This window comes from Colias eurytheme, chromosome 31 (assembly GCF_061535395.1).
Source record: "Colias eurytheme isolate Ceu_HAF_F1 chromosome 31, ilColEury1 Martin Lab GWU primary, whole genome shotgun sequence".
In the NCBI taxonomy this organism is placed as follows: Eukaryota; Metazoa; Arthropoda; class Insecta; order Lepidoptera; family Pieridae; genus Colias; species Colias eurytheme.
In genome coordinates, this window is record NC_143010.1 from 2,545,402 (window position 1) to 2,568,121 (window position 22,720).

A 22,720-nucleotide genomic window follows, 5' to 3' on the forward strand; every position below is an offset into this window, starting at 1 on the left:
TCGGACACATACAAACAAACAAACTCTTCAGCTTTATAATATTAGTATAGATTTATTTATAATATAATTGCTGATTGTGACGAGTTTAAAATGTGTACTTATTTAATTGAATAAAGATTATATCCAACCATTTGAGTTTTTTATTATACTTTGGAAGCGTCACTCAAATAGTACGTAAACAGTTTCACCCATCATTCGGTATCTAAGGCGCCTTATTCACGCTCCATCTTGCTGTACGTCCCGCCAAGGTCATACACGATGCACGACGCAAAACGACAGTGAAAGTATTGACGTAAGTCAATAAGTATTATTATTTTGTTGCTGAATGTGTAGCATGTGACGAATGTGTGCGAGCACCCCCTCCACCGCGAACGTCGTGCAGATGGACAGTGAATAGCGTGGACGTACGTCAGAGTGGTCCTGCATCGTGCGTGCTCGATCGTGAATAGGCTTGCTGTACAGCAGATTAGCATTATGAGCTTGTCTTTCACGTCAACAAATGGATCGTGAAACGATTACGAGGTTTATTGAAAAATATAAGTTGCACAAATGTTTATGGAATGTTTCCAGCGTCGATTATATGCAAAAACAAAAAATAATCAATGTTTTACAAAATCTAGTACAAAGAAGAAAATAATACATGTGCTGAGGGCGAAAGCATTTTTCAACTTGCTAAGAGAAAAAAGGAAAGAATGGCAACATATTCTTTTGACTGCCAAAAAAAATTGGTACTACCTTGGTACTACCCAAAGTTCCGGATCAAAGTTGCTTTTATGGTAGGTAATTGTATTTTTACAATTTTGCAATTATTCGAGGGTCCTCTAACGACCCTTTGAATAAAGATAATTCTCATTCTTATATCTGGACTGAGAATGAGCACTTTAAAGGAAGTAATGAAATAGCATCTGCTTTTTATCATACACTTGAAGTGATCTGACAAATGTAAATCACATTCGTCTGGTGGCAGACGGATGTGGCAGACAAAACAAAAATAGCGCAATTTTAGCTATGCGTTCTCGTTGGCTTTTAGACAACAGGTCTGTAAAAAATGAAATTGGTGTTTCCTGTAACAGGGCACTCTTTCATGCCCGCAGACAGAATTTTCGGCAATATCGAAAAAGACATACGTAAAAGAGAAATAATTACTTCATCTTCTGAGTATGCTGCAATTATTGGCCAATTTACTACAGTCACTAAACTGACAAGCATTCCTATATATAACTGGAAAACTGCGTTCACGAAGTCTTAAAAACAAAAATCATTTCAAAATATCACAATGATTTATATTGAAAAGATCCAAAAAAGCTGGAAATGTTTTGGTACGTGGGGAGATTTTTTTCACTTCAGATACAGGAGTACCAAAAAGCATCTGCAAAGTTGTTAAAAAAAATTGGTTGTTTGTAAAGTCGGTTTACTGACGTGACAATGTCCGATTGTGCTTCTTTGTCGCTCGTTCCGCGCTCTCGCTTGCACTTCAAGCCTTACATGGAACGCCTGAGAGCGAGGTAACGCCGCATGAGTCATGTTTTTCGTGCGTGCAGCCGGCTCTATCGAATTATAAGACGTTGTCACGTCAAAAAACCGAAATGATACGGGATTCCATTATTCCGAGGGGTGTGGAGGTTAAACCTCTGAAACTTCGAGACGTAAGAAAGCTTCTTACGAGCCATTATGGTGAAAATTGGCCAAATCTGCCAGATTTGAATTTCTATTCAAACATATTAAATAACTTACCAGATCAAGAAGTAGGCGAAGGAGAGCAATGCGAAGAGGAAGACAACGAGTTAAGTTATCTCAACCATGTAACAAACTGTATTTCTGTGTATGTACAATAAAGAGTATTCATTCATTCATTCAACGAAGAAGAAATTTGCCAGATATGTGATGAAGAGTGTAATTTGAGAGTTTAATTTTATTAATAAACATACAATACCCTCCTTTTTCGAATATAAACCGTCATTTATTTGATGTTATCCTAATTCTTAATAATAAGTATTATAAAATGAGGTATAGTATAATCCTTACTATCCTTACTAATATTATAAATGCGAAAGTAACTATGTCTGTCTGTCTGTTACTCAATCACGCCTTAACTACTGAACCAATTTGCATGAAATTTGGTATGGAGATATTTTGATACCCGAGAAAGGACATAGGCTAACTTTAATTGAGAAATATGTACCACGGGCGAAGCCGGGGCGGACCACTAGTATACTATATAATATACTGGTATAATACAATTTCGTATTTAGTTTTCTAGCATTCAAATGCTTTAAAAATGAGAAAGTTTAAAAAATATACTACAAATGCGTAATAACAGACTTTTCTAAAAAATATTTATAAAAATTACAATACGATTTCAACTTAATGGCGGCTCGAAAGATTGAACGATCTGATGCGCAGAAAACAATTTTAGATATTACCCGAACGTTAACGCATTCGCAAACTTCCGAACCGCCATTAAGTTTGAAACGAACTATACATTTTTTGAAACAAAATACAGAATTTTAATTACATTTTTTGAGAAACACCTCAAACACAACTATTGTTCAATACATAATCTAGTTTTTCATAAAAAAGTACGTAAATTTAATTAAAAAAAATCACGAGTTAGCTTTAATTTTCTGCATACAATATATACAGTCTTCCGTATCAAAAATGGCGGAACATTTTAAACAATATTTGACAGTTTCCTTATCAGAGACAACTATACATTTTTTATCTGTTTCCTCTATCTTTCTCTTTGCTTGCCGCCGAACATTTTTGCAATTTTTGAAATAAGAATTAATTTGCCCATTTTTTTCTGTATCTCTATCTACGGTATCATTGTTAATAATTTTATATACTGTGACAAAATCGGACGTATCCGTTTCTAGATATTTTAGCGCGCTTAACGACGCGTCTTTTAAAACGTTATTTTTAATATCATTAAGTGAATTATTCAATGTTTTATCTTTTGAATTTTCAGTTATTTTGACATCTAATTGTATATTTTGTTCTGTTTTTATATTCAATTTTTCAGTGTCATTAACTTTACTACTAGCATTATTGTCAATTGGAATTTCCATATTCTCTAAACTGGTTAATATTAAATCTTCGTCTAAGGATGTATTTATAAAATCTGAACTATTTGATTTTTCATCACTTTCAACTATATTTGTTTCTTTATTAATTTTATCTTTCAAATTACCTAACAGAGATTCTAATTTGCCGCGCTTTTTAATAAATTTGGGATCGTTTATTTTTATATTTATATCTATAAGGGGTTTCTGATTTACTAATATTTTAGTAGATGTGTCTTTTTTAATTGGTTCTTCAAATTTAATTTCTTCCTTCACTTTATTTTCTTTACTTGATTCTTCGTGTAGCTTAGTATTAACTAATTCCGGAGTGAGTCGAGATATGGGATCTGGAAAATAAAAATTTAATAACTAAACAAAGTCGCTTTCTCTGTCCCTATGTCCCTTTGTATGCTTAAATCTTTAAATCGATAGTGATTCAAGAGGAAGGTTTTAGTAAATACTTAATTTATTAGGTTTTAGACAAAGCGGGCGAAGCCGCGGGCGGTAAGCTAGTATATTAATAAAGTTAAATTGTAGCCATGGTCGCCTTTTTCTCATATTTTTGAGACAAATTGTAAAAAAAAAATTTTACAGTTCACATGTAAGTTTGTTTAAATAAATAAATAAATAAATTATTATTGGTATTAATATCACTTATTACTATAATATTACTATATAATATGATAAATGCAAAAGTAACTCTGGCTGTCTGTTTGTTACTCAATCACGCCTTAACTGCTGAACCAATTTGCATGAAATTTGGTATATAGATATTTTGATACCCGAGAAAGGACACAGGCTACTTTTTACCCCGGGATATACGATAGGTTTTATCACGGAAGTCCCACGGGAACGGGTTTTTCTTTGAATGCGCGGGCGAAGCCACGGGTGGAAAGCTAGTAAATAAATAAATAAATTATTGGTATTAATTGTTTTCTCTTACCTTCAACGTAACCATCAGGTGGGTCTTCCCACCATACAGGACTTGGGCAAGTCAAAATTTCCATGAGATCGTCATCGTCAAAGTTCCCAGTGTCTTCTATTAAATTTATCATTTCCGATATTGTTTGTTCCTTTTGTAAATGTTCTGGTGAAGGAATGTCGTTGTAATATTGATTGTTATACGTTTCTGTGAAAAATAGAATATTTATAAATAAATAAATAATAAATATTTCAGGACAATTTTTACACACAGCACAATCTGATCTCATACTAAGCTTTCGCTTGTGTTATGGAAACCAGATGGCTGATAAACATACATATATCATTTTTTAATAAATAATTATACTATAGATAATTAACACCCAGACACAGAGCAAACATCTATGTTCATCATACAAACATTTGCCCAGGGTGGGAATCGAACCCACAACCTCTGGCATGGAAGGCAGGGTCACTACCAACTGATCTGGTCAGTCGATTATTAAATTTATAATATTAAAAAGTTGAAGAGAAACAGATGACAGATGCAGTCGTTTTTGAGTTTATCGCTAACCGACAGACACAACAGATGACTACTTTTATATTTAGTGATTGCACTTATATATGATAGTAAAAAAATGTTAATACTAGCTCAAACTGCCAATTTAAAAAACTAAATTAAATGAAAAACTTTAATTTAGAAATTATTAAAAGTAATATGTGAACTCAACAATTTTTGCTATATTTTAAGTATCTTTTTATGAAATAAAATAATTAATTTAGTTTGTAAAAACAAAAAAAAACACTGAATAAATTATTGTATTGTTACCAACCTTGATAAGTGTTAAAAGTGGCTCAAAATCGAGTCTAAGGGAGTTGGTTACAAGCAAACATATGAAGCTAATATAAAAGTGAACCCCTAGTGGGGTAAGGGGCAGATGCATTATACATCTGTTTCACTGATCAAATTTTTTTAGGGACAAGTGATAAAGACAAGTGACAAGGACAAGATAAGCTTTCTGTGTCCTACCAGACCGAGACATTTTTACACGCTTTATATTAGCTTCACCTGTATGTTTGTAACCGACTTCTTTGGGCGCGGTTTTGACCCACTTTAAACGGCCAGATTTCGTTCAAACTTTGTAGATTTATTGAGGACTGATGACAATATACTAATTTGATAAAATTTTATATTTTTTAGTTCGGTTTTCTATAAAAAGCGTGTTTTTTAGTTTTTTTAAACTATTATTATTATTGTTTTCTTCGTCTCTACCAGCAACCCCTCGGTCTAACGCTCATGCGTCAACCACTGTACCAAGGAGGCGGTTAAAGCTAATCCATATTAATATTATAAATGCGAAAGTAACACTGTCTGTCTGTTACTCAATCACGCCTAAACTACTGAACCAATTTGCATGAAATTTGGTATGGAGATATTTTGATACCCGAGAAAGGACATAGGCTACATTTTATTGTGAAATATGTACCACGGGCGAAGCCGGGGCGGACCTCTAGTATTTAATAAGAAGCTAATATATGAGCTAATAAAACAAACCTTTTCTAGGTACACACGGCTTCCGTTTATTCCATTTACCAGCTACAACCTTAAAATCATATTTCGGTAATAAAACAATCTTTTTGACATCCATTCTTCTCTTCAATTTGTTTGGAAAATACTCTATATTCTCAATAACTTTTTTCTTTGACGGAGACTTAGTTTTGATAGACTTTTTCTGTAAAGGCTTGTCTTTTTTTATTTTCAATTGCGTTGATTTGAATCTAGTTACTACAGCCTCCATGGGCATAGCTCTTGGCGATAAACGAGTTTTGCTTTTTAACGACATTGTATCTGTAAAAACAATATAATAAGGGTGAAAAATAAATAAATATTTTGGGACCATTTTCATCACATGATCTGATCCCATACTAAGCTTTCGCTTGTGTTATGGAAACACTAAGCTTTTGCTTGTGTTATGGAAACCAGATGGCTGATAAACATACATAAATAATTTTAAATAAATACTTATACTATAGATAATTAACACCCAAACACAGAGCAAACATTTCATTTCATTCATCACACAAATATTTTCCCCGGGTGGGAGTCAACAACCTCTGGCTTGGATGGCAGGGCCACTACCAACCATGCCAAACAGCCATAGAAAAATCTTTCATTCTATTTGCATATTGTGTATATAAATTTTTAGTATTTTTAGTGCATCTTAGGCTAAGTGGTAGGATAATACTGAACTGAACTTGATAATACTTTGAATATGACAAACATGAAAATTTTAGAGACATGAAAACTGCTGTTTTATTAGGAATGGTTTGCCAGAATTGAGGTAACTCTTAACAAATAATATTATGAACATTACTGAGTTGAAATCATTGAAACTATAATATAATTATCTGATAATTAAAAAAACTATACTAAATTAAACTTCACTTCGAAAATGCTAAAAATACCTTACGACTGTTTAGACTTTAGAGTTAAAAATAAACGTAAACTTCAAAAATTGATCTTACGTCTTTCTTTAAAGTCGGTAAAAATACACGGCGAATAAAACCTATTCGGATAGAAATACTAACGCAACTGTATCAGTTTATGACGATTCATATTTATAGGGTTTAGATTAATTATCTAGGTTTTTATATACTTACCTACAAACTAAAATATTTTAAACACAAGGTGAACGTTTCAGGGTTTCGTTAAACTTAAAAATACAAATAGCATGTACGGTACACGGTACTATTAAGAATTAAGACCTTAGATTAACTCTTACCTTTACAATTTATTACAAAACCACTTCCGTATCACTGCTTTAAAAATATTGTCTGTCATAATCTACACCTAACTTAGCTTCCTCATTCTTATTTCTTAGCGAATTGTTACCGACTGAACATGTGACTGAACGGTATAATGAATATGACTGAAAAACACTATTAATCTACTTATTTTAAAATGAACACAGTTATTACAATTTAATTTACAAAAACTAGTAAATTAGCAGGAACAACGGAACAAATAGCTTTTTTACCTGTGCAACACTTTTTAAATTTAGAACCTTGTCAAACTACTATCCCCGTTTTCCAATTACAGCACTAGAGCGCATTATGCACAGAACAAATATACTTATGCGGCATAATGCCACAGTATTACCAGGTATTACCATTATTTCCTAAATAATGGTAATACTGTGATAATGCTTAAACGTTGAATGTTCCAACTACAGCAACGCTTCGCACAATCGAGCACTAGAAAAAGTAATGCGCGTGAATTGATGCGTGCAATCGATTTATCGTTAGTAATTATTAATTGTTGGAAAAAAATTTAAAGCTTTCGTTTCATTGTTGTTTTTTCGAAATAATCAAAGTTAATTCAAATTGTGTTAAAAAAATAAATATAAGTATGGATGAAGGTACAAACATTGAAAAAATCTTAATGAAATAATCAAAATCCAAATTACTGAAAATAACCGTAAATATTTTTCAACCAATTATTATGTATACCACTTCATTTACACATTAATGAGGTTATTGCTAAACTAGAATTTTTTTTTTCCACACTGAACAGCGCAACCTGCTGGTGCGTTTCACGTTCCAATTAAGCATCAGCATAATTCGGCATTGTGCGCCACTGAGTCGCATTATGCTCTGTAATTGGAAAACAGCCTAATACTGTGCTAATACTCTTGTACCTACACAGACACCGTAGACAGAGAAACAGTTTACAGTACACACACTACACAGATATAAAATTATTAATTCATTTTTACACGCTTTATATTAGCTTCACCTGTATGTTTGTTTGTAACCGACTTCTTTGGGCGCGATTTTGACCCACTTTAAACGGTCAGATTTCGTTCAAACTTTGTAGATTTATTGACGACTGATGACAATACACTAATTTGGTAAAATTTTCTATTTTTTAGTTCGGTTTTCTATAAAAAGCGTGTTTTTTTTAAACTATTATTATTTTAGTATTGGGTTATTCGTGTAGTGCATAGCTTCTTTATCTTGAAACCTAGTACAAAGTAGTATATTATCTGTGCTTGAAGCCTTGAAACTTTCACGAACGTATTTTTACACCTTATGTAAGTTTTATTGAAGTGAAACTTTTTTATCGGGGTTGGACAAAAATTTAGTGTAACATTTTTGCGTTACGCCGTACGCGTGACATTTTTGCGTTACGCCATACTCGTGACATTTTTAAGATCATAAAGAAGTTTCACTTCTTACGTGTGTACTCTAGTACACGCATACATTTTTTGTTTTCAGATTGTATGTTATAATTGAAACAACAAACAATAAATGCAATTTGTTCTATTTTAATAAATACCTCAGCTCAGATGTAAATCATAATAAAATACCCACAGCACAACGTTGGTCCACACAGAAACAAGGCAGAAACAGATAATACAAGGCTAAGTCCGGTCGCGGAGCAGGAAGAATTTCGTACATTAACCTGTTATTACCTGTCACTGTCACTCCCTTGTAAAAATATTGTGTCTTGCTCGCACAGGTGCAATGACCGCCGTCCTTAGGGATTGTAAACCTTTAACCTGAGAGCGTAAAGTTTGTGTTTGCTTGATTGGTGTCAGGTGTTTAATTATGATTTTGTGAATTCAAAATTTATAAGAATAAGCCTCAAACTCTTTATGTCCAATCAAAATCCGCCATGTCGAAATCGCGTGTTAGACTAACGTATTTCTGTAATATTGTACATAGTAAATTATTTTTTGAAAAATAAGGTCATAAAGAAGTTTTACTTCTTATGTGTGTACACGCACACTTTTTTTTATATAATATATCGTTGTTATTGAAAAAGTTAAAATGTAACTAACTAATAAGTATTGTAAATGAATAAAGGACATTTATTTAATAAATTAGTAAAAAACATTTTCTCCTCCAAATATTTCATGTAAACTGCACTTCATTATAAAAGGTTTGTGACCACTGTCATTAGGTAAAGAGGTCATTGTACGAAATTCTTTCTGCTCCGCGACCGGACTTTATCAGCACGTTATCACCCATCGACAATGTAATAATTTATTTATTGGCAACTCTCAAATTTAATTTAACAATTTGACTTTTAAAATCTATTGTGTGATTGTTTGACATTTGATTCAAGTAACTAATACTTAATCTGTGATTTGATTATTTAAATTTTTAATGTCTGAAGTGTAAAGCCAAATAGCTTTTTGAATACCTAATTTAAAATGTGAAACTTTAATTATTAATAATGTGATTAATAACACGCTTGCCCATTTTATTTTAACGGGTAATTTCTTCACCACCATAAACTTCTTGAAAGAAAAAAAAACTTTAAGTCGAAAGCATCATGGCCGTAGACAGATCATGGCTGTGTTTTTTGTACAAGTGTTGGTTATGTTTCGAAATTCGAAGGCAGATTGAAAAAACAGAAAGATTTGCAGTTGAAATGAAATTCTGTTGTTTGTGAATATTTTTTATTATTATATGTTTGTTGTTTCAAGTTATGGTGCAAATTCCATGGAATATCATCAATTTATTGAACATCCATGTAGTCTGAGTAGGGATCTACGAGAACTAAGAAAGCAAGAATATTCTAGAAGGTATGAATCATCTTTTTATCAAACAACTCAATATGGAGGTATAAAGGGGTGGACAGATTTGGTTCTGTGACTAACAATTTGTGTGCAATATGCATACAAAAAACAATTTTTTTAATAATTATTTATTCAAATATACATGTTTGATACAATTTATGAGGGCAATGAATGGATTCATTTTGTTTTCTTCCACCCAGCGTCTCCACATATATTCTACAACTAGCTGTGTTCCGCGGTTTCACCCGCATTGCTCCGCTCCTGTTGGTCTTAACGTGATGATATATAGCCTATAGCCTTCCTGATAAATTGCCTATCTAACAACTAAAGAATTTTTCAAATCGGGCCAGTAGTTCCTGAGATTATAACAAACTCTTCAGCTTTATAATATTATTAGTATAGATAATATCACCGAAGTTAGCTGGGAGGTTATAATTATCTTTTAAAAAAAAATGTTTTACAACTCGCCGCTAGGACTCAATTCTTTGAGTATGATTCCCTTCAGGGGCAACATGGGTTGTCTGGGTCTGAGTGATTAACTTTCTATATGAACATACCCATGTTACCCCAAACAATAATATGCTCGCTAATAATCCGTGTGAATTGTTGTCCCCTCAGTAACATGCTTTTCAATGAGGGGAACTAAGACCACAGCCGTCCGGATATTGTTGGAACAAACTTTCAAACGCTGGTCTACGTTTCCGTTCTCAATCATGCCAAGGACTCAGTCAATCCAACGACCTAGAATAAAGACAAATTTAAATAATTTAAATAGTATTCAGTTAATCAGCAGCTCTTTTCATATTACTGCCAGAGTCAGTCACAAGGACAATATCTTTTTGTGGAATCTGAAATGTAAGCAAAAATACTTTGAATTTCATCGTGAATTTTTGAGTAGCTAACGTGAATTTCAAAAGATTCATCTCATGGGAAATGTAATGGATAGTGCAGGTTATATAATTGTGTCGTCTAAATTGGTCTGTCCACAAATCTGTTGTTAATGCACCAAATCTTATATTTTCTTTTTTAATAGTACTCTGTACATATGCCAACATACTGTTATATACATCTTCTAGCCTCTCATATGCAGCATTTGGCAAATATAATTCCTCATCTTGACATAATGATTGAGTTACTTGGGTACGCTGAGGCTGACCTTTCTTTTTTGCAGCAATTATTATTCCCTTTGAGTACAGGCCATTATAATTACTATGATGGTAAATATATGATTGTTGCGATGAGCAATACAGTTCTCTGATTTCTTGTATTTTAAAAGGACATGTTTTCTTGTACATTGTGTCTTTTAGAAAATCAGCCCAATCTCTCACAATCCGTGGATCTTCTTCAACATTTATCACCTGAAAAGGACTGGGCTTGGCCCGAGCATTTGCAATAAGTTCGTTAAACTCGCATGGCATTTCCATTTTAGTTTTCAGTTTTATTAGACCAAAATTTTTAAAAATATGACTGTCCAGTTGATAAAACATGTATCGCACGCTGAAATGTGTAAACCTAACTAAACTAACCGAAAAAACCAAATTTTACAGGACAGCCAATTAAAAAAAAAAATATTGCAAAATCATCTATAACTTAAAATTCTATTTAATTATTTTTTTTGGGTTTTTTTAAATTTGTTATATATGCCTCTTTTAAGTATTGTTTACAAAGTTATGTATTTAGTAATATTTTGGTTATTACGAGAATTTAAATTTTTATAGTAACACTTTCGCACTAATTATTTGCTCAATTATGATTGAATTAATTAAAGTTTGTATGAAATTTATGTTACTAAAATAAGATTAATTATAATTTTGCTGAGAATACTTAACCCTTAGAAGCCTGATTTTCCAAATTAAATTAAAAAAAATACCTTTGTGTTCACTGCAGGAGCTATATATATAAATATATATATATAAAGGAAAAAAATAATGAAAAAAATCATAATACATATCTTATATATTTATTTCGAAAAAAACAAACAGGTATCATTTTTGATACTTCAGGCATTATGGCCATAAATATTTCGGATGAACTAATTATGCTCCTAAGTATGAAATAATGCGAAACATTGATTGTTTTTATTGTCACATAAAGAAACTTTACATTTTTTGCATATCCAAGAAGTAAGTTTCCTACAATTATTATATTTACATTTATTTCTTGAATTCATAGATATTTTTTCATGTCCAACACGATCGTAACGGACGTCAGTAGACGGTAGGACTTGTACACCCACCCGTGGTCTTGTAGACGGTTCAGGAATCTCTTCTCGTTCGTGTCGGAACTTGGTCTTCCTCTTTTATTTTCCGGGCGATTTTGGTAACGACATAAGGTGTCAGTAAGCTCGGTTCTGAAGTCAGCTAACTTCATAATGTCCTTCTGGGATTTTTCTTTCACTGTACAAACCTTTTTGTACAGTACCCATGCATTTATCACGCTCATATCCAAAAGGTGATAGAACAGCCTTGTTGTCCACTTTCTCGACTTTATGCGAATGCGATATCGACCAATAAAGCTGTCCATCAGATCAACGCCTCCCATGTGGGCATTATATTCCTTTATGACCCGAGGACATGATATTTGGATATTCGTTTTTAGTTTTTTTTCGTAACGGGTTATAGTCTCTGCTGGTTCAGCACCAACGTAGGTGGAAAGCAATAAAACTTGCTTATTGTCTTTCCAGCTTGTTGCCGAAAATTCTATGCCTTCAAAAGAGGCAACGTTTTCATGTTAAGTGCCTCTGGGTACATTAGACTTCCGGATTTCCTTTTTCTCTGGCAACTTACAAGACTTACCAAGCCTGTTTCTCTGTACAGTGCCAAGACAATAAATACCTTCTTTGGTCAAATAATGTAGCAGAGGAATATTGGTATAAAAATTGTCAAAATAAATTATATGATTTATGTGCCTTGGGACTGGTCGTAACAATCGAATAACTGTATTCGATACTACTCCGAGGTCTGGTTCGCCAGGTATGCGTTCAAAATCCCTAGCTCCTGAGTAAACCTCAAAACTGTACGCATACGTAGAAAGAGACATAAAACATATAATTTGAATCTCTATTTGTGGGGTTTATTGGGTAAATATTGTTTCATGTAGTGTTGGCAATGGTAATATTGTTTCCTATTTTTTGTTGCACACATTTGCTCGTCTAATGATAGCCGGTGGTCAAATGGTACAGTAATAAATTTCTTGTTCAAGTGGTCTATCACGGGTCTAATTTTATGTAATCTGTCGTGTTGGGGATGATCAGGGGGCAAATGTTTGGTGTCGTCATTCATATGGGAAATATGTCTGATTTTATCAAATCTGTTGCGATTCATGGTTTGTGCTATGGGTTCAAATTTTGCAATGTTTGACCAATATGACCTGACAGGTAATGGTAAACACTAGTAAATAAAAGAATTCCAAAAAACTTTCGTAATTCTGAGAAAGTAATAAGTTCTGTAAAGTAGGGGTTCTTTTGGAACGCATATTTATTTGAGAATTTCAACATTCTTCCACTAGAAATTTTGCCCTTTAACGTGCCACGCTGTCTCTTTAAGTCAGCGAGCTGCATATTTATACTTTTACAAATACCTAAACGAGGAGATTTAGAATTAGTTACCACCGATTGTATCTTCACAGTCACTCATTTTGGCAGATTATAGGAAACAAGAGTACTTACAAATTCCCGTTAAGCATCAGCACAGCGCCGCGCTACACAACACGTGCACGGACGTAACTGAAACGTGAAAATAACGATATTAACGCAAATTAAACGCACAGGAGATGGAGAGAAGAAGGATGGGTATCGTAACCTGACCGGATGCGACTCGACGGCAATCCAGCATAATCCTCTTGCGACTCGCCATGTGCATGTGGTGATGATGATGATGCTTCAAATTAATGATTCGGCTCCGAATGGACCATGTTTGATATGTGAGGTTGATTCTTCCTTATTATTAACACGTTCATCGCCATGGTGGGTCAAAATGACCGGCACTTGATCTAGCCATTTGGGCCATGGGGGGTCAAAATGACCGGCACGCCAGACCTACCTTTGCGAAGCCCGTTCGCGCCGCAGAATGCAAAAGCTGTGTATTCAACCATACAATGTGACCGGCGCGGCCCCAATGAACACCTGTAACTACTTGGTTTTTTGATTTTTTGATGGCATACCTGTTTTTAGGACTTAGAGAAAAAAGTTAATGAAAAAACATAGGATTTCGAATCATATATTTTTATTTCTGTTATAAGTTGCATTTATGCATAAAAATGAAAAGACAACAGAATATTATTAATTTTAGGCATGTTTTTATCAAAATTTAAGAAAAAAAGAAAGACAATAGAACAAAAAATATTAGGAACGTTTTTTATCAAACCACAATTACAAATCGTCATACGAACAACAATCAAACTAAAGATTAATTCAACTCTAAATGGATATTCAAACATTTTAGTGGCATTTGTCAAAACATTGACGACATAAATGGGGATTGCCGGGACAAATAGTGCAAAACCAAGAAACCTTCTTTGTTTTGTTCTTGGCCACATTTCTTCCATGCAACTCAACATTTGATTTGTAACAATCACGACAAAATTTTCTTGTTGATACTGCTGCACCTTCTTTTTTCTTAAGCTCGTGTTTTTGTCTTCTGGGTCGTGGTGTGGTCAATCCCGTATTTTCTTGACTACCCTCAATCAACTGCTTTGCCAACAGTCGCCTAAAATCGACGACAGATATCTTCTTCTTCGTTGTACTTTCATATAGTACTCTTGCATTTACTACAGCAGTATTGAGTAATAATTCGATACCGAGCTTCTTATACCACTTTAACGTCTTTCGCAATGGACTCGAATAAGCACTCATTTGGTCAGACAAGTCAACGGCTGCTTTGGCTTTATTATAATCAATCACAATTTTCGGTTTAATTGTTTCAACCCCTCTTTTGTTCTTTTTTTTTGTAAAACCAATTGAAGGTTTGGTTGACAACAAACACACGTCCCTCTTATCCTTCCACTTCATAACCGTGACTCCGTTTTTGTTTTCTTTTGCCATAAACTCACCCGGTTTCAGATTTCCAGTCATGACGTCCTTTGGTAAGTTCTTCCTGTTTTTTCGTAGGGTCCCTACTAAATGAGTATCGTGTTGAACTAACTTCTCAGCTAGATCTAAGCTTGTATACCAATTATCTACGAACATGGTATGACCTTTTCCAAAGTAGTTACGTGCTAAATTCAAGACAACGTTGGTTGGAGTATTATCCTGTGAATCTAATGTCTTTCCTCCATATACCTCCACCATTGTCGTATAGCCAGGAGTAGTACACAATTTAAATAGCTTGATGCCATATTTATGTCTTTTCGACTTATTATATTGACGGAAAATGATACGCCCACGAAATGGTATCATACTTTCATCGACGCATAAACATTCATCGGGAGTATAATGAATTGAAAATGTTTGGTTCAATATTTCAACCAATCTTCGTATTTTACCCAGCCGGTCATTTTTTGGAACTTCTTCGTTGTTGGAAAAGTGGAGCATTCTAAGCAAAACTTCGAAGCGGTTGCGACTCATAGTCTTTTTTGCAAAAGATTGACCCAACATTTCATCATTAGACCAATAGTCTACGATTTTTGGTAACTTCACTATACCCATCCAAATAATCACGCCTAAAAATCGTTTTATTTCTTCTTTGTCGGTTGGCGTCCAGAGCCGTAGTCTCGACTTATCTTTAATGCCACCTTTATCGATACTTTGTTGGGCAAATATATTCGTCTGATGTGCTATATTTTCAAATAACTGGTCAGTGACTAAGAGGGAATAGAAATCAACAGGTGTAGCATTGGCTAGTTGATTTCGAAGTGAGTAAGGTTTCAGTCCCGGTATTTCGGTAAAAGGAATTAAACGAGGCTGCTTACCACGTGGCTGGTACCACTCACATTCAGGTGTATGGCCGGATAAAGCTGGAGATAAGTCACGGTCATCTTCTTCACTGTCCGACAAAATAACTCGACGTTTTCTGGTACGTGGAATATTTATCACTTCATCACCCTCACTTATGACATGGTCAGTACTGCAATGTGACCTCTCTAAACTGTCAATTACATGTAATTGTTCTTGTGTAAACTCAAAGTCAAAAAAAGTGTCCATTTTAACAATAAAACTATTTTTTCTGCTAAACAAAATCTTAGCGTGCATTTCATGACCAAAACAAATGCGAACTAACGAAAACAATCCGTGATTGGCTTGAGTCATAGGGAGAGGTGAAAGGGGTGAAGGGAGGCGGGAACAACAACCGCACGCACGGTGTACTCCCGCGCTAGCATCCATTAGGCGCGCGGTACCCGTGCGTAGTAGACGTGTCTATAACGTTTGTAAGTACGCTGACCGGCATTGTGACCGGCAAGGCCTGAATGTAATAATTATTCCGTTTAGGCCGCGCTGGGTCGTAATGACCGGCACTTAAAAAAACCCTAAAATAAAGCCAAAATAAACAAATATCACTGTAAAACTTTTATATATGAACAAATAAACCTATAAATAATCATAAAAACCAATGACATTTTTTTATGATTTTGTAAAATAATAGTCGGCGATGAACGTGTTAATGTTATTAAATGAAACGAGAATACTGACTTGCAGTGAAGAAATATGATTTTAATTAAAACGATTACATTGTGTGCTGTTACAAGGTTACAAGAAAAGAGAATGACTTTAGGTTACATGATTAAGCAAATTTGTTTCACATTAACGTGAAGTTAGGCCAGAGTCCCACCGGTGTTGCCGCCACACCGCTGAACGACGTACGCTGCTCACTTCATAGTTGTTGAACACAGCCTAAAATTAAAAAAAGAGCTACTGCTAGTGTACATTGGGTTGAAAAGTTCGGTATCAAATTTGAAACTCAAGGCTTTTAAGGGTTTAAATTACACTCTAAATTCTTATCAGTTGCTAGTGTGGATTTAGTTAACAGCACTGAGTCTCCAGATACTGTCATTAGCTCGTTGTCTAGGTATCTCTGTAATTCTCTGTTTAATTCTGGCAATGTTGTGACATCAGTGGCCATTAAATTATCAGACGTTTGCATACTATGAAATGAAATGAAATGAAATAATTTATTTGCAGGAATTGTGGTTAATACAAGGTTTTACAATAATATATTACAATAAAGACCGCACAACTCGCCAGCAAACTGGCATACAAATATTTATGTGTATTTAACTCACTAAAATACAATATATTTTTAGATTAATTTTAACATTTTAGATTACAGTTATTATTATTATCTATCTTTAGTGTTTACAAGCAAAGAACTCATTTATATTATAAAAGCAATGAGATTGTTTTTATTTACAGCATCTATATTAAAATCACCAGGTACATCTTGATATGATTCAAGTAAAGTTGTGGATTAATTTGATAATTCTAATTCTTCATACACAGACATCGTCTCATAACGTTCTGGATCTGCATTTGTATCAACGACGAAATCTTGTTGAAATTTTAATAATGGTGCGGATTCAGTCGACAAACTCGTATTTTCCGAAACAGCAACATACTTTGTCAACAGTGGTTGCTTTTCACAGTGATCGTTGATAACTTCAGGAATGGAGTGCAAAACTTGTATACTAGGAGTTTTACCAAAATTGTGTAATAAAGCTTCATTGTTTGCTACTGCAGCTACTATACGATTAATTCGTGGATTTTTTCGAAATGACATCTGAAGCAAAAATAATGATCATAATGAATGTAATCTTTAAATAGACTGTTAAATTATTATTTTTACATAAAAAAATATCAGATGCACACACATACGCATGCATGCACAAAACTCATTATGTAAGCATATTTATTTTGCAATACAACAAAATAGATACTAAATGATATTTTTTCAAGGAATTTAGCAATTTAACCCATATCATCCAAAGCCTACTTAAACTTCTTCGATTTCGATGAAACTTGCAGAACTTCATCTTATGACCCTTTTTATTAATAATATGTAATAATAAAAAAATATCAGTTTCTAATATTTCAGTTTCAGTACCGTTCCAATAATGGAACAGTAGGAAGATATGCCACTGGTACCAAGTAGCTTCATAAGTATAGAAATGGTTGAAAATAAAGCCATTTAGTTACGTATTATTTATTAATAAGCATATCAATATACAACTCACATTATAGGCTATTTGAAAAATTAGAAATATCATAATCATAATATCATAATGTTTTTCTTTGCAGATTTTTGGCTACTGACTACGGGACTCCTTCGTTTCTATAGCATTTAGTTATAGACTAGGAGTAAGCACTGTACACAAGCAGTGTTGCCAGCAAGACTAACCTAAAATTTGTTACTTTAAATGGCTGTTAAAATTTTGCCAAAATTTTGCTAAAGCATTTATAGTTAATTAAGCTAAATATTTTGCAAAAATTTTTTAATGTCAAATAAAACGACATTTTACTTGAAATATTATTTATCCAACATTATTTACACATATGTGTTCTCTTATTCGAGTGTGTTATTATCAAATAAAATATTAATATCTTGGTCATCCGCAGCCGAAAATGTTGACGTAGAGGTGGAAGCCTCATTGCCAAGACTATATATTTCCTTGGTGCCTATAGAGAACATTATCCGGAACCCGGAACTGTATTAGAGTAGCAGCATTTTCCTGCCCTCTTTAGGTCGAATCTGATGTATAAAATGGCGTTTAAAGTTTTTACCGAGAAACGGTTGCGAAGCTTAGTTTTGACGACATTCATTTGGCTAATTATAATTAAAACAAATAAAAATGCTAAACAATGTAAAAATATGCTAAAAGCATAAAGTATGCCAAATTGGCAACACTGTAAATGAATAGTAATACCACCAGGTGCTTAAAATGATCAGTAGAATGATATTAGTATTACTTGCGTGGTTCGCTAGCTGTCTTATATCGGCATTATTTGTACCCGCTGCATTTTGGGCCAAAATAAATTCCTCTTTAGTATTTGTAGATCCCATTTTTGATTAATTTTAAGACACGTACAAGTGTCCCGGCACGGTGAAATATAGATGTTTTTCGTCATAAATGACAATTGACACCCGACGATGCACCATATATGGCTAGCGGAATGCTAGCACTGGCAGGGTCGCCATATCAGGTTCGTGTGTTAGGAGAGAAATGATACTCTCGAGTTCCAGATACAAACTGATTTATTTGTTAAAAGATCTTACATTATATAGTTACTCCCAGTTACTCGTTTCCGTTATATTGACGTTGGCGGTTCGATTTACCGATGACGCTTGACCAACAGCGCCGCCGATGTATTCATTGTACGATTCGTTCTTCCGTGTCTTACGTGATGACATTTTCATGCATTTCTTCAGTGTTAGCGGTAATAGGAAATTCTTTTTGGAGTGCGTTTATGATAATTTTTTTTTTCAATCTTCAACCATAAATTCGCCGTACCTTCTAGCGATCTTCGTGCTAAAATTAATATTTGTTGCGGCGTCCAGTTAAAAATCTCACTGTTGTCTTCCTGGGCCCATTTGGGCAATGACACCGACTTATCATCTCCACTGAACTTGGTTATACCGTCGAGGAAAAGCTTCAGCCGGGTGCTGAACAAACCACGTTTTTACTTGCGTCATCGTGAAAATTAGGTTAACTTCTTCACAGTTAATCTTTTTTCAGCAAATAATATATCGTCTTTATGTTATTGCCGTATCTACGTCGTACCTTCAGAAAAATATGTAGATAGGAACGTTTATTCATATATGTTCCTATATGTATGTGTAACATGATTTAAAATCTGAAACAAAGGAAATTAATTATTTCTTCACTTTAGGTATACCAAATGAAAACGATGTTTTCATGATTTTAGAAAGAAGAAGGAAAGAAAGAAAACGTTTATTCATGTAAAACACTATTAAAACAAGAAAACAAAAACAAGGATTTGAAATAGTTAAAACTAAACAATTAAAATAAATTCTTGCCTACTCTGGCTTGCTGTTGAAGTTCAATTTCTCTTTGTCTTAGGCGTTCTTTTTCCAACTCGTACTCATTTTTTTGCTTTTCTTTATTTAATTCCCGTCATTCAGGAGTTAATAAATGTTTGTCTTGCTAACACTGATTGTGAAGTGGGGGGAGATTTTCTTTTAGGCGAAGCACCCACGGGTAGTCGTGGGTCTCTTCGTCTGCGGGGTGTCGCCTGCGGCTGATGGGTACAGAACCCTAAAAATTATGTAGGATGTAGATTTTTAATAATTTTTGTTTCTTGGATGTGTATTGTAAGTTTTTATGAATAAATGACAGATTTTATATATTAATAATAACCTCTGTTACGAAAACCTCAAGCACTCCTGTCATGCCTGTAAGCTGCCTGAGGATTTATAATAACCAACACCCTTTCTTCTATGTCGGAGAGTTTTATTTTGGAAGCAGGGCCACCACCAGTGCCACGCACAGCCTTATTCATTCTAGCCGCCTTTCTCTTTGTATTATTTTTCAAATCACTCCATTTCTACAGAAAACGAGGAAACAAATGGCATGGGAAAACAATGACAGTAAAGTAATTGAAAATGTTTATGACTTAAGGTTAAAAAAACATGCTGAAAGTGTGTCATTTAATAATTATTTTCTTAAAGAATCTTTCTTTTCGCCATTTCTCTTCGTTCTTAGTGTCCCCAGTGGCATCGGCATTCAGCTGAGTTACGAATTCAGCCCAGTGGTTAATGTTGATCACGCTGCCATGAGGACCAACGCTTGGTCGGCTCAAATCTCCATATCTGAAATGCAAATTCTATAAATTGCATTGTTTGTTCGGATTATATCGTCGACGACTGCCTGCCTTCTTGCCTTTGTATGGGATGATCATTTCATCTATACTAAATGCGTTTTCTTCTTCTACTGACAAACATTGATATCTTAGACAGTGCGCGCACGAGCAACTTTGTCTCCGCAACTTTTTTGTCTCCGCAACTATTTTGTCTCTCCCACCCATGGGCTAGTATGAAAGTGCGCGCACGTAGCGACGCAACTCCCCATACAAATTGATGGGAGAGACAAAATAGTTGCGGAGACAAAGTTGCTCGTGCGCGCTCGCTCTTATAGTGTTAAAGAGAGGTCGCAGTTTGTAATATCTGTCGGACAAGTCGGCCTGCGTATTATCTGTGAAATGTCCTTCTTATTTGTTGGAATCTTTTGAGGCTCATTACACCTGCCACTTTGGCATATCGTAAAGACGTATTCCAATAATCTTTATATGAAGGCATAATTACGATACCCATTAAAATGTTTATGGCCAAGAAATGATGATGTTCTGTGATGTGCTTCCCGATTCGACTTTTGATTTTAAAAGTGTTTCTTTTAACATGCTTTTGTATTCTTTAAAACTGTCTGCAACGTCATCGTATAAGCTTTAAGTGAAATTTGTTTAGATCTTCTTCTTCTCTTAGATCCGTTTGCTTAATAATATTTCCCGATGTTTAGTTTCGAACTTTTACCAATAACTTTCAATTTTGAGAAGATATCTCAACTTTTCGGATTGATCAATTTTTCCTCCGGCGTCTTTAAATGTGTTAATTGTTTTTTTCAAAAGCGATAAATCTTCTATTGTATTTGTTACGTTTTACCCAAAAAAACCCAGTGGTCGGCGAACCACGCTCTGTATACCAACGAATTATGTTTGTTATTTATTTTGCTCTGCTACCATAATACAATAGTAAAATCAAACCTAGGTACATACCTGAGATTACCACGTTGCGTAGAACATAAACTGCACATAATATGTGGTGTGTCGGTCAGTCAAATGTAATAAAAACAATAGAGGCCCCTCGGGGAGGAAAAACTATATTTACGGGAATAATAGATAATAAAAGATAATGCAAAAGAGACAATTTACGATGTGTGTACGTCACCACAGTACAGCCGCCATTGCCGTCGTCCTTCACTTCACAATAATAACTCGCGGTCAGCGCGTGATTACTAATATCAATAAAAAGTACAATTAACAATTCCGCGGGCCGCTTTTACTAATTTACTACGTGTTCAGCACGTAAAACAATCGACGACACGCTCCGATGCGCGCGTAAGTAACTTCCGAGGCGGCAGATAACACTAAATACACGACTTCACGCTAGCGGCGCGATTGGCGGACCCCGATAGAATGCCACAATAATTAATGCGAACCCCGATTCGTCGCCAATTGAATACATCGCGTTTCCGCTATCAGTGTGACCATTTAATTATTTTATCTATTCCGAACAGTATTATAATTACTTCTCAAGTTTATTTCTTCTATATTTCCTCTGCATATTATTTGCATAGCAGTAGACTGTGTTACTGGGCGCGGCACGTAAGTCTAGCGGTGACCTTCAATGTTTTACGGCAAGTTCGCCTGTATATATCACTGTAAAGAGAATTTTATATAGAAAATTATAACATATAACACACAAAGGAAGAAGTAATAAAATTCAAGTACTCACGACATTTTTGCGCAGTGATGTTTTGCTCGGCACGGTGAAAAAATAACTGCCGTTGAAACCGGTCTGTCGTTAAAACAGGACGTCAAATTGTATGAACCTTTTAGAGAAGTCCAGCTCCACTGAAAACTCTTTCACTGGGGACACTTGTGGGTGGAGTTACCAAATATCTCTGGCTACAGGAGAAAGAATACCATATTTATTGCTATTAACTTTCCACCAAAGAAGTGGGTCTTCTTCATTTTCAATACGTTTATCCAATACATATTCATTAATATTTTTTTTAATTAAAACTTCTACAGGATTTGGAATTTCATTTTCTAATTCTTCCTCGCTTTCACTTGAGTCCATCATCATTTTCATAGTTTCTTTTAGTGATACAGATTTTTTATTATTTATGTGTAGTTTATTAGTGAATTGCCTAGGCTGGTGTCAACATCACCTGACATTCGCGTCCCTTTAACGTGGTATGAGTCTCCCTGCCTAGTCTTGCAATAGTTCTTAATTGTTTGTTTTGATAAATGTCTCAGCGTTGGGTCGTGTTTGTAGCAAGCGGAGTAGAAGGTGTGTGTAAGTTTCAAGTGTTCAGGCGTGACGTAGGCGTCAAAAGTTTTGTGGTCTGCCTCTGTTTTGTACAGGTATTTCTTATCAAGTTTTGCAATGCGTGCTGCTATTTCATCGTAGTCTCCTTTTCCGA

The 22,720-nt window shown here is 34.5% G+C and overlaps 1 protein-coding gene and 1 long non-coding RNA gene across 6 annotated transcripts; one reads left to right on the plus strand and one right to left on the minus strand.

Annotated features, from left to right (window-relative positions):
* Positions 1-1,293: 1,293 nt before the first annotated feature.
* LOC149895433 (uncharacterized) lies at positions 1,294-21,638 on the minus strand. Of its 5 annotated transcripts, none has more exons than XM_090119109.1 (4): positions 21,437-21,638; positions 5,539-5,832; positions 4,006-4,191; positions 1,294-3,409 (listed from the first exon to the last, which is right to left on the minus strand). In XM_090119109.1, the coding sequence occupies exons 2-4, from the start codon at positions 5,825-5,827 to the stop codon at positions 2,604-2,606; spliced, it is 1,281 nt and encodes a 426-aa protein (XP_089975235.1). In that variant the 5' UTR covers positions 5,828-5,832; positions 21,437-21,638; the 3' UTR covers positions 1,294-2,603. The 5 variants fall into 5 exon arrangements, with proteins under 5 accessions (XP_089975235.1, XP_089975234.1, XP_089975233.1 ...); XM_090119108.1 differs by lacking the exon at positions 21,437-21,638 and adding an exon at positions 7,022-7,101; XM_090119107.1 differs by lacking the exon at positions 21,437-21,638 and adding an exon at positions 6,645-6,766.
* LOC149895434 (uncharacterized) lies at positions 9,249-18,915 on the plus strand. The gene is made up of 3 exons (XR_016458490.1): positions 9,249-9,577; positions 13,340-13,492; positions 17,799-18,915. It is a non-coding gene; the product is annotated as an uncharacterized LOC149895434 (long non-coding RNA).
* Positions 21,639-22,720: the final 1,082 nt, after the last annotated feature.